This window comes from Strix aluco, chromosome 17 (genome assembly GCF_031877795.1).
Source record: "Strix aluco isolate bStrAlu1 chromosome 17, bStrAlu1.hap1, whole genome shotgun sequence".
Classification (NCBI taxonomy): Eukaryota; Metazoa; Chordata; class Aves; order Strigiformes; family Strigidae; genus Strix; species Strix aluco.
The window spans coordinates 17288349-17300472 of record NC_133947.1 but is presented as its reverse complement, the minus strand read 5'-3'; the positions used below and the strand labels follow the sequence as shown (position 1 = coordinate 17300472).

At 52.9% G+C, this 12124-nt stretch overlaps 1 protein-coding gene across 2 annotated transcripts in view; it reads left to right on the top strand.

Moving 5' to 3' along the window:
- Positions 1 to 11344, top strand: part of LOC141931150 (rho GTPase-activating protein 39-like) — a 56505-nt gene extending 45161 nt beyond the window's left edge. For both annotated transcript variants that reach the window (XM_074842962.1, XM_074842961.1), the window contains exons 6-10: positions 4728 to 4801; positions 6276 to 6475; positions 7311 to 7402; positions 7961 to 8130; positions 8560 to 11344. In XM_074842962.1, the coding sequence (XP_074699063.1) occupies positions 4728 to 4801; positions 6276 to 6475; positions 7311 to 7402; positions 7961 to 8130; positions 8560 to 8754 (731 nt within the window). In that variant the 3' untranslated portion in view covers positions 8755 to 11344. The remainder of the gene's footprint in view (positions 1 to 4727; positions 4802 to 6275; positions 6476 to 7310; positions 7403 to 7960; positions 8131 to 8559) is intronic.
- The last annotated feature ends 780 nt before the right edge of the window (positions 11345 to 12124 follow it).

Here is a 12124-nt window from a genome sequence, read left to right as displayed (position 1 = left end):
ATTTTTTCTGGGGCCTGACCTCAGAGCTGCACCTGAAGTAAAGGGAGATCCTGCAGGAACACACCAGGTTCTATCTGCTGCTGGGCTGGAAAGGTCAGGCTTTTCCTTGGAACGCCTACATCTGCTCCACCAGCCCTGCTTGCTGGACATGGGAGGGGTGGGTAGGATGCACCTCCCTGAAGTTGCAAGACTCTTGTGAGAAGTTTGTTAGAAGCTCTGAAATACTTAGATGCTTATGGATGCTGTAGCAGCAGTTTAGCAGAGAAATCTATAAGGAAATTAAATGCACTGTCTTCAGACAGAACTGAATAGTAGATATGTAGGCAGGTATATAAATCTTTCAGTGAAAAATGGAGTTAAAGCGGTGATTTCACACACACACACTTCCTTCAGTGCAGAGGCTTGTAAGTGAACACTTGGGTGAGTAAATGTTTATCATCTGACATGCACCCAAAGAAATTATTTTGAAGTTTCCCACGCTCACCTCTGCAATCTTCATTTTCTAGCATTATTCTCTGTGAGTAAATGAAATATAAAGGTGGTGCAAGATCTTCCCGTGTATCAATAACCCATTGAAAGGCAGAAGAATAACAGGTAGAAATAAATGATGTGTTTTCAGAAGGAGGATTGTCTGCTGATCCTGCAGGAATGTAAGCTGGGCTTTGGGTCTATACAAGGAGGCAAATAATGAGCTGGCAGCTCAATGTTGGTACAAAATTATTCAGGACTAAAAACTAAAGGTGCAGAGGGATCTAGGAAGGGTAACTGAGTGATCAGGCAGCAGAGAAAATTGTGTCAACAAAAGCAGAGCGTATGGGAGATGTCCCTACTTGCACGTGCAGCGGTAGGCTCTTATGTAGCTGTTTCAAGGAGGGAAAGACATTTTTCAGCCTGTATCTGAATTTCCAGAAATGTATACACGGTGCTGGGAAACAGACAGAAGCCAAGCAGAGGATTGGGAGCTTGTAGAAAAGGGACAGAGCGCAAACCAGCGCTTGGCTGTAGTCATGCTGTGCCTGCTCTGCGTGTCCTGCTTGTGGTCCCTCCTGGGCTGATGAGTGTGGCAGGGGAAGCCCCACAGGAGCTGAACCTGGAGGAGAGAAGAGAGGAGGAGGTCAGTGGGCTGAAGGAAACTGCAGGTTGCCTGGGAAGAGCGAGAGGAAGAATATTTCTCATTGTCTGTTGTAGCAGAAGAATTGGAAACCACCTGGTTTTGTCGTGGGGCAGCAGGCTGAAGAGCACGCTGTCTTGAAGCACAAAATTAAATCATTAAGAGTCGGCAAAGTAGAGTTTTGTGCAGGTTAGGAGCATAAAGGGGTTTAGTAAGAAGTGGGACAGATTCAAAGAAGGGAAGTCTGTCAGTTGATGGTTAATGATTCAGGTGCAGCACTACCTCAGGGTGTCTCCCACCTGCTGTTAGCCGGGAGATTTTTGTAGGGAAATACTAATTTTTCGGGCATCCTGTATCTGTTCCTTATCCTCCTGGTGGCAGATGCAGGTGCTGACTCATAGGGCCCTTTGGGCTGACAAAGCATGGCATTTGCCACGTAGGGAATGGTGATGGAGCAGCATTGCTGGGATACAGAGGGACACGCTGGGGCTGAAACACTGCCACAAAGTGGGGTGGCCTGGGCAGATCTAAGCTGGGAGAGTGGCACTGGTGCAAAGCCCAGGTGAGCTGTTCAGGAGGCACCTACCCCTGTGCTGAAGAGCACAGCAGGATGGGGCCCCGCTCTGAGACCCTGCTCTGACTGTGCCAGGCTGAGGTCCCCAAGAGCCCGCGGTTGATCGGAGAAATACCCAGACAACAGCTTCTGCTAAAATACGTGTCCCGTGGCCAGGTCCTGAATCCACATTGTTTGCTGCATTTTTTTTTAAGATGTTTTTTGGCAGGAGAGCATTCAGGTCTGTTCCAGAAGGTACGTTCCTGCATGTGCCTTGCCTGGATTTTAACTTGTTATAAAAGGATAGGTTCTTTAAGAAGCTCTTCACATGTGTTTCTAGGCCAGCACATGGAAAAATATTTTCCTTTGCAAACTATTTTTCACTGTGTGGGTTGTTAGTAGTTTTCTATTTCCGAGCTCCTGGGGCTACTGTGGTACCACAGGAAATAACAGATCAACTTGGATTTCACAGATTCATGATGTGCTCAGAGAAGTGGAATTGCCTCCAGTATTAGCCCTTTCCAGCCCGTCCCTGCGCCGAGGGGTGTGAGCTGGGGAGTGGGGGGAGCACCAGGCTGCTTGCTAGAGCTGACCGTGCGTGGTGAGCTGCTGCCAGCAGCCTGCCTCGAAGCTGAGCATTTTAAAAGCAGCCAGATGGTCAAGTCAAGCCACTGGTTTGGAAAAGCGAAGACTAAAGCTAAATTCTGCTCATCTCCCTCCTGTTTCCCTCTGCACTCACTGCTTGCCTCCCAGCCTCTCTGCATCTCTTTGCCGATCTGCCTCGCTCTGCACGTGCCCCGGGAGCGCTCATGTCGGGCCGGTGGCTGCAGCTGCGTAGCAGGGAGGCTGCGCGCTGAGGGGGTGAGGCTCTGCAGAGCCGGGTGTTCTCTGCCCGCTGCAGCAGAGTGCCAGTCACCCTGTTCCTCGGGCCTCCCTCTGCTTTTTTGGCAATTCAGGTCCATGGGCAGTAACGGGTCCAGTCCCTTGTGCGTGGGGCAAGTTTAGTTTTCAGTTTATTTGCTTGAAATTTGGTCAGCTCCATGCGTGACCCTGTCAGTCCCCTCTGGGTCAGAGGCTGCAGCTTGGTCTTGTTGGGAGCAGAATGTCTCACTGCAGAAAGTGCAGGATGTAGGTTTTAGGCCTTTCCCAGGATTGGGGAGCTTTCTGGGAAAGTACAAAACAGGCTTCAAGCAAATGTGTCTGGCTGCTGCCCACGCATCAGCCATGCAGGCTCTTCAAGGCAACCAGCTCCTTTGCAAACCTTGTTAAACTCTTAGGGTGATTATGGGTTTCATGGTCTAATTACAGTGTGAAAAAACATTTCCTATTATTAGTTTTGAATATGCTGCCTCCCGCGTAACTGTTGTGATGCAGAGACACGGTCCAGTTTTTTTCCCATTCCCTCCTTCGTGAAGCAGATGACACTTTGCATCGGGGTGTGTCTGCACATTTTAACAACAGAAGCCATAACCTGGAATAGTGAAGCATCACAAAGCAGCTCATTGGTTTTGTTTTCTTTAATCTTTAGACATTTCTAGTATAAATCATGCCTGGGATTAGCAGGATTTTTGCATATGGGAAATATTTTCCTTTAGATATTCCCGAGAGAGAAATTCCTAAAACTGACTTTTCTTCCCCTTGCCTGTGGGAGAGGGGAATGCTCTTGTACCTCCTTTGGCATTGCTCCAGTGTTACAGAGAGGCTCCGCTCCAGCTGTCAAGCAGATTGATTGAGGCAGGGGGTGCTTGTTTGATTGTGAGGAGCCAAGGACTGGGGTTTGTCTGCTGGCTGGGAGGAGAATGGGGGAAAGCGCATCTCTCACCTTTGTGAATTCTTGTTCTGCTTGGGAAGAGCTTGTCCTTCCTCTGCACTGAGAGGATTTGAGGTACTCCAGGCTCTTGACCAGCTTACCTAAGCCATAGGGTGTGTGAAAGGCTGATCTGAAATACGCAGCATCTGACCAGAATGTAGATTTTTAAAGCCACAAGTATTTTGAACTCTGCTGCAAGCTTTGAGCCTGGCAGGGAATCAAATAGGGCAGATCTATTCACTGCTTTCAGCAAGCAATTTGGGTTTGACTCGAAAAAGAACAAAAGGCCAACAGTTTTGGAAAAACTCTCCCAGCAATCAGTGCTCTGTCAGTGCAAACATTTCTCTTGGTGTCACGGGGGGATTAGCTTTGTGAATCCTGGCTCCACTCGCCCTCACAGTTCGCTGAACCAAGCGCAAGCAGAGCAGCTGTTCTTGCGGAGGGCTGCACTTCCCAAGCTCTGGCGTGTCCGATTTTCCTCGTATCACAGAGCACGCCTGGGCCTCATGGTACAAGGTTGGGTTGGAGGATGCTGCAGGCAGCAGAGTGAGGAACCCTTCTGCAGGGCTTTGGGAAGATGAGAGACCCTGCCACCTTCCTGCACCCCTCCTTGGATCCTGAGCTCACTCTCGGTGCTGGTGTTGCCTCTCCAGCCCCACACACCTTTCTCTGCTGCTGCCTCTCTCGCTAGCCCAGGACTGCAGTTCTTGAATTGTAAACAATTTGTTTAAAACACTTTGAAGTCTTTCCTTGCAGAAGGCTGGCTCTGCCTGCTCTTTGGCTGAGCTATGCCAATACGTAAATATTCAGCTCTGTGTCTGTGAGACACATAACTCCAGCCACGCCGCCGGGAGCGAGGACTCACACTTGCATGTGTGCCTGGGCTCTGAGTGCCAAACGGGCACCTTGTGTTGAGTCAGGACAGGGTCAGGCTGCCTGTGCAAGAGGTGGAGATCTGTAGGAGTGGGGCTGAGAGGTGCAGAGCTATGAGTCGACTCAGAAGATGAATCCTTCCAAGCCCAAGCACCGAATTGCACTGATGCTGCCTGCCACGGGGCTGCAGGGCCAGGAGGCTCTGGGGTGCTGGGTGTGAGGTTTCGGCAGCCTCTCTGCCCTGCCCGCACAACAGGCTGTGCGGAAGGAGGGCGGCTGTTTGTGCTGGTGTGAACTGCTGCACTGGTGCTCTCTGAAGGGCTCTGGTGTGGCGGGTGCACGGCGCTGTGGGCTGACAGCTTGTTTTTCCTTTCCGCCAGGTCTGCCCATCAGCACCTACGCCAAATACTGCTACCGGAAACTCCAGAAAGTAGCTGTCACCGGAGGCAAAAAGGTGAGTGGCTGCCCTGGCTCCAGGGCCTGTAGGCCTGCTTCCCAGGTCCCAGAGCAGCTGGTCCCGTGACTCTCGGAGGTCACCACTGACTCAGTGCTAGGAAATGGAGACAGAGCGAGCAGGTGAGGCTTGTGCAGGGCTTGTCTCCCCATGAACATGCAGGAGGATGCTGCCCAGGTCCCGCCATCCTCCTGGCAGACAGCAGTGCCTGCCGTGCTGGCAGCCGTGTGGCTGGTGCTCCCTGGCCTTAGGGGTGTGGAGGACAAACCTGATGTTTCCCTGTCTCTAGGGTAAGAGGAGCTGTGTGCAGGGGATGCCCAATATTTGGTTTCTTCAAGTGAGGGAAGAGTCTCCCTTTGCCACTGAGAGCTTGCATGGGCCAGGTCTTGCAGCTGGATTAGTGCAGGGTTGTTCATTCCCAGTTCAAAAAAATCACACAGTGGAGATGGCTGGCGCGGGGGGGAGCCTCTGTGCTCTGTGTTATCTGGAAATCCTCCCTCCTCCCTTTCCTCTGCATGGTTCTGTGTGAGGCTGTGAAAGCTGGCAGGGGGCCTTAGCCTGTCTGTCCTAGGTCTCCAAGCCAGATCCGGTCGTCTTTTATTTCTGCAAATCCCTCTGGGGCCTCCCTGCCATCTGGACTCCATGTACAGCGAGCAAATAGCTGAAATACCTCGGGAGGGGTGAAGGCTCCCGGCATCCCTGCGGAGGCAGGACAGGAAACGTCCTGACGCGCATCGCACGCAGCCCTGCTGGCTGCCACCCTCCGAGGGGCTGGTGGGAGCTTCCCCTCATTGTGCCTCTCGCTTGGCCGTGGGGTTGCTGGGCAGCCTGTCACCCCTGTGACACCCCTGTGACAGCACTCTGTGTTTCTGCAAATCGCTGCCGGGGGAGATTCAAAGCCCCTTTCAAGTGTCAGTGTCTTTCAGAAGCAACAGGTCCTGGTGCTTGCTTTTCAGAGGGCTTTAGCACCTCTGAGAGCAAAGCTTTCCCTGGCGTTGGACATATCTGGAATTCCCTCTCCAGAGGGCTGTTTGTCAGCTGTCCCGTGGCCAAGCACTCGCCTGGTGCTGGGCCAGTGTACGTGTGCCCTCCGCTGACCTCACCATGGCCAGGGACAGGCTGGGCTCCATCCTTCCTCCCACCACACCAGCAGGTAGAGCTACAGCTGGAGCAGAGCCCCTGACATGCAAAACACAGCAACAGAATCCCTGCAAAACCAGCCTGAACTCTCCAAACCAGACTCCTGCCAACAGGCAGCAGCTTCTCTGCTTCTGTTTGGCCTGATGACTTGAACCCCCCCTGATTCTAGGAGGTGGAGGCTGCGGAGTGAGAGCTGTGCTGCCAGGAGGCCAGCGAGGTGTCCGTGTGTGTGGGCAGCCCTCTCCATCCTGGCTGCTCACCACCACCGTCCCCAGATCGCTGTTTCTCTGGGCTGGCTGTGCCACAGCTGCTCTGAGCTCTTCTCTGTCCTCAGGGCCTCCGTAAACCAACAGTGGAAGAGATAACACATGCCAGGAATGCCATCGTGACGCCATCGCTCTTCGGCAGCTCTCTGGAAGAAATCATGCTGCGGCAGCAGGACATGTACCCAGGTAACAAGCTGCCCTGGGTGCAGACGCAGCTATCGCAGCAGGTCCTGGCTCTGGGAGGAGAACAGACCGAGGGGATTTTCAGGTGAGCTTTTGGGGTACTGTGTCACCTTCGAGCCACCCACGTGTCAGTCCTCAAAGCTGAGAAGTCAAGATTGACCTCCACGTGCTTCCCCTTCCCTGAGAATAGTATTCTGCCACATATCAGAGAAAACCCAACCTTTCCCAGGTTCAGGAATCACCTCTTAAAGTAGCATTAGTCCATTTGCATGCATTAGCACAGAGGGGACAGCATAGATGTGACTTGAACTATTTAGGACAGCACGTACCCAGGCAAGGCATTGAACTTCCATCAACAGTAGTAGCTGGCCAATGCGGGGAAGGGACAAACTCTTGGGTCCCTGTCAGAGCAGTTCATCAAATGCAGCACATCAGCACTGATGATGCACAAAACATGAGTCAAGAGAGACAAAAGAATCTGTATGGTGAACATCAGGGATTCTGGGTTGGGTTTGGGTTTTTTTGTTTTATTTAAGATTTATGCTAGTTTTTCAGTAGCTAAGCTTGATTTAAGGTACCTAGCAAAAGATTCAACTTTGCCTTGTAAAGGTTTCTAGTATCTTGGTGTATTTAGCCAGAGATGCTTCTGATCTTTGGACTGAACATGGTGCAGAGAGGCCTAGTTGATAGTTGATGTCTGAGCTGGTGGGAAGGAGACAAGTGTTTCTTCTACCCCCACTCTAAAGCTGTGTCTAAAAACAGGCAACCTGTCCTCTCTGAGGAACTGCTTCTGGTACATGCTACCTTCTCCCTGGGGCCCCAGAAGGAGCTTCAGAGCCGCAGTTTGCCAGCCAGCTGCCACAGCAGGCACATTGCCCTGCTCACTCTCTAAAGCAGCTTTGCTGTGTCTCTGTTTGCAGGATACCTGGTGACATTGATGAAGTCAATGCATTGAAGTTGCAGGTGGATCAGTGGAGAATCCCAAGCAGCCTCAGTGACCCCAACATCCCAGGTACGGGAACGCGGCAGACGTGTGCTGCAGCCTCAGCCGTGGTCAGTGCGGAGAGGAAGGTACAGGAGCAGCCCAGGAGATGTGCTGCTGCTTGGGGACGTGTACACAGGCTGTCTTCACCAACTGGGTTTTCATTCTGTGCCTTTCCACTGCCTTTCCAAATGCTGCCCATATTAAAAGCGCTGAGGACAGTAGGGGAAGCCCTGCCTCCAGCTGGCTCCGGTGCAGTGAGGCTGTGCACGCTGGGCAGCACACGGAGTGGCTGGGAGTCATTTGGGAGCAGTACTCTAGCTCCAAGGTCTCACTGTCCTCTCATTTAGGTGGCCCCAGAGCCACTTCTGGAGGAGCAGGTAGGTAAGAGTCAGTGTTTCCCTCTAACTGGCCAGTTTGGCTGCCTGAGAATTTCAGAGCCAAGACTGAAATAAGGTGAAAGAGCACAAGTGCAGAATCCCTTCTCTGCCCTCTGTTTCCTGAGGCATTGTCTCGCTGCCAAGTTTGCCTCTGAAGGTGGTGGGGAGGTAACCAGAGCTGTTCTCATGCACCCTGCTTTCTGCCCAGCCTCTCTTCTCAAGCTCTGGTATCGGGAGCTGGAGGAGCCTGTGATCCCCCAGCAGTTCTACAAGGAGTGTATCAGCAACTATGAGAACCCTGACGCTGCCGTGGCCGTGGTGCAGCTTTTGCCGGAGCTCAACAGACTGGTGCTGTGTTACCTCATACACTTCCTGCAGGTAGGCAGCCCTGCAGTCCTGCGCCCACGCTGCCAGCCAGGAGCTGGGAGCCCACGGGGCACGGAGAGTGGCACAGCAGTAGTGGCCATCGGCAGGGTTGTAGGACCTCTCACCTGTATTGAAGGTGGGATTGATGGAGCGGGGGTCGGCTGGCCTTGTCCCTTGTGGGAGCAATAAACCATGTTCCTGATCTTGTAGAGCGCAGGGCTGGTCCCAAAGGTTAAGATCTGCAAGATATTTCCTGTCTGCTGAGGCTCCCATGCTGTTAGCTGTTAGCACAGTGGTCTTCCCCCATGAATGTGTGGCTGTTGGGGCACTGTCCTTCAGGGAGGCCACAGCTCTGCTCTTCTCACACGTCTTCTTAGGCCACGTGTTTGGAGTCTCTTGCCCTTTTCCACTGCTCCAGCTGAATGTCTTTATTATCTGCAGATCTTTGCTCAGCCGTCAAATGTGGGCAGGACGAAGATGGATGTGAACAACTTGGCTATGGTGATGGCCCCCAACTGCCTGCGCTGCCAGTCTGATGACCCTCGCATTATCTTTGAGAACACGCGCAAAGAAATGTCCTTTCTTCGCATGCTGATAGTGCACTTGGACACAAGCTTCATCAAAGGGCTGGTTTGAGCCGCTGGGGTCCAAAACATTGCTCTGAGGAGTCGCTGGGTGCCTGAAGTCTTCTTCCCTCCACTTAGATTTCTTCCATTGTCCTTGCTGTTGTCACACCCTGGGTTAGCCCCGAGCATCTCCTGGCATATGACCTCGAGGACAAGAACACTTGACAAGACACTCCTGGAAGGCTCTGGCTGTTCAGCACCAGGAAGTCCTTGACATGCCAGGCCAGATTCCAGTGTGTCTCAGAGGTGGGCAGGCCTCCTCCTTGGAGCCGCAGGACTGGTTGCTCATTGAAAGGCCTGTGACATCTGTGAGAAATTGCTGCCTGGGGCAGTGAGACTCCGTCTCCCTTCTGGAGGCAGAGCTGGCTTCAGGTAGGATGACATCACTCCTGTGCTGTGGCACGAGCTGGTCCTGGGGGAGATGCTGCCTCATTGGGGATAATCCCACTGCTGTGGAGCCAGTCTGGTTCACCTCTGCAGGCTGTTGGCTGGGGGCGTGAGCATTGTTCTGACACCCCACGATGCTGTTGGTAGAGGATGTAAAGGTGCAGGGGGTTCACTGAGGCAGAGCGTTCCTTGGACTGCCTTGGTCAGTGGAAGCACATTGCAGCCCAGGGAGAGGAGGTGTTTGAGCCTCTGCTGCTGGTGGCTGGAGAGTCTGACAGCCCACAGCCGGGGGCCCTGGCAGGCCAGATCCACACAGCATCCACCTCACCTCCTTTAGGCAGCTGCAGAGCTGCACAGTAGCAAGTGGCCAGCATGTGGGACCAGCCCTGTGCTGAGCTAAACCAGCATCCACCCGTGGGGGCTGGGGACAGAGGAAGGCCACACACCTGACAACAAACAGATAAACAACCTCTTTGGCATCCTCCTAACGAGGGCCATATCCTCTGGAGGGGTAACCCCAGCGGCCTTGCCGCCCCTTTCTGCTACGGGCAGTGAGCCAACACCAGCTTTCATGAAGAGCATCTGAGACTGTGCTGAGCAGTCTCCACGGCTCCAGCCTGGTACCACATCCTTCCCAGACCACTCTGCTAAGGACCCAGTACCTGTTTTACCCACCCTCCTAGTTCAGCCCAGGTCTAAAGAAAGCTGGGAAGGCCCCCAACAGTAAGTGCTCCTGTGCTCAGATGTGCCCTTCCAGGCAGAGCAGCAGCATTGCTTTGTACTTGTGGAATGCTGATACTGTCTGGAGTCAACAGTGGCACCTATGCTCTGCCCACCAAATTGCCATGGGAGTTGCAGAGGGGAAGGGAAGAGAAGGGAAGAGGCAGGTCTGAGCGGCTGAGGTGTGGTGGAGCCCGTGCAGGGGTGGTGTCAGGCAGGCAGCTCAGCATTCTTGCTTCTGCTATTAAACCCCTGTGGTTTTCTGTGTGCCACTAGAAGTGAGGCACAGCAAGGACAGTGTCTTTCAGAGGCAGCACATGGATTTCCGCCCCCCCAGCTCCCCCGCAGCTTCCAGATGCTGTTGCATGTTCCTTAGTAAGTAGCAGTTTCTAATTCTGTGGCATCCTGGTGTTACTCTTCCCCTCCTTTGAAGTGTTTTCCCTGCTGGAGGCAGGTCTGCTGCAGAAAGCTGTGTGTTGGGATTACTCATGCAATGCTGTCTGCCAATAGCATCCAAGGTTGCATTTGCATTTCTGCATCCTCCTCCCTTTCAAGTGGGGACCTGGGATCATCCTCTCCTGATTGCAGTGGGGAGCTGAGCCCTGCCAGCAGTGAGGTTTAAAGCTGATGTCTGAATCTGTACCAAAAGTTGGGGCATAAGATGCCACATGCGGAGTGCCCCGAGCCTGCTGGCTGCTTGGATCTCTTGATGTGTGTGAATGGGGTTCCCAGGGCACTCGTCTGCTCGGATGAACTCCACAGCGGGAGTTCAGTTTGTGCCCAGCTGAACATGGGTTGTGGTTCCTCTCCTTGTACCAGATGGGCCAGTGGGCCAGGAAATCTTGCTCCCATGTCAGGATTAGCTCTGTCGAACATACCCCAAAAAATGTGCCAGGATCTGTTTCACACTCCCATCCCTGTCCCCATCCCTGTCCCCATCCCTGTCCCCATCCCTGTCCCCATCCCTGTCCCCATCCCATCCCATCCCATCCCATCCCATCCCATCCCATCCCATCCCAGTGCTTCGAAGCCATTCAGCTCAGTTTGGCCTTCTGAAGTGCTGAACAACTTGCACTTTAGATGTGGGGCCACTTTCCCAGAAGTGTAGAGACAGGTGGGGGGTTACTGGCTCTGCCATACTGTACTGAAATTTGAATGGTTGAACAGGCTCGGGGTGCCACATCCTGCCCCTGTTGTGGGCTGGAGCAGCCGTGTGATGCCTGCTCTTGGGGCTGCAGGTGCATGTGCCTGTGTCAGGCTTTGGCTGCAGCCGGCCACCACGTAGCTGATCCGTGTTATTCCTTGCACTTAGCTGTAGCAGTCAATCAAACCATAGGTGTCTGCTGCTATTACAGATGAATGCTTCTTGCCAGGGCTGTAAGATAGGCTAATCAATGACACTGGATATTATTTTCTTTGCCAACAAATTTGTAAATATGAATCAGTAAAGCAGCCTCTCCTCTGTTATAATAATAAATACAATCTCCATGGTTGTCTCTTGTCTTTTCTGTGAATTTCTGAAGCATGATCATGTCTGCCTGAAGCTGCAGGTTTCAGCCTTGACGTCAGTGCTCATGAATAACGTTTGGGAATCAGCATGCTGTGAGTACTTGGAAACCAAGCTGTGGGCTGGTTCTGTTGTTCTTAACTCTCAGGCAGCTACTAAGGGACACTCAATGAAACTTGGAAGAGAATGGGTTAAACCAGATAAAGGACAATACTTTACAGAGGAGCTTCTGCAGCCTTTCAGGGTCAAAAAAGGGTTAGAGAAGTTTATGGGCAATATCTCCACAAATGGGCAGTCAGAGGATAAGAGAGGGATGTACTGCAGGAGGTGGCCACCTCTGCTTCCCCTACATGGTCTCTGCTGTTGGAGATGTGGTTAGATCAGCTGTTGGGCTGACCCACCTGCAACAGTTTTATGTTCAGGGTGGAGGATTCTCTCATTTTTCCTCTGTCCCTGCTCCAAGGAGCAGCTGGGAGCTTTCTGCATCGGTGCTCCAGACTTCGGCATGTTGCACAGAGTGGTGGGGCTGCAGCCCCTTCAGCCACATGGTGACGAGTGACTGCCCTGGGACTTGCCAGTGCTGCTGGTGCTCTAGGGGTGGTCACTATGCTGGCAACGCTGGGGAAAGATGGTGCACTTCAGGCAAAGCGGGTAAGGGCTGCTTGGTTATCCAGCAGATCAACATCACCTGTGCTGGCCAAATCACTGGGGCTTCATGCCAGCCTTGCTGGCAGGAGGGTGGTAGGTGGCTTGTAGCCTTCAGGAG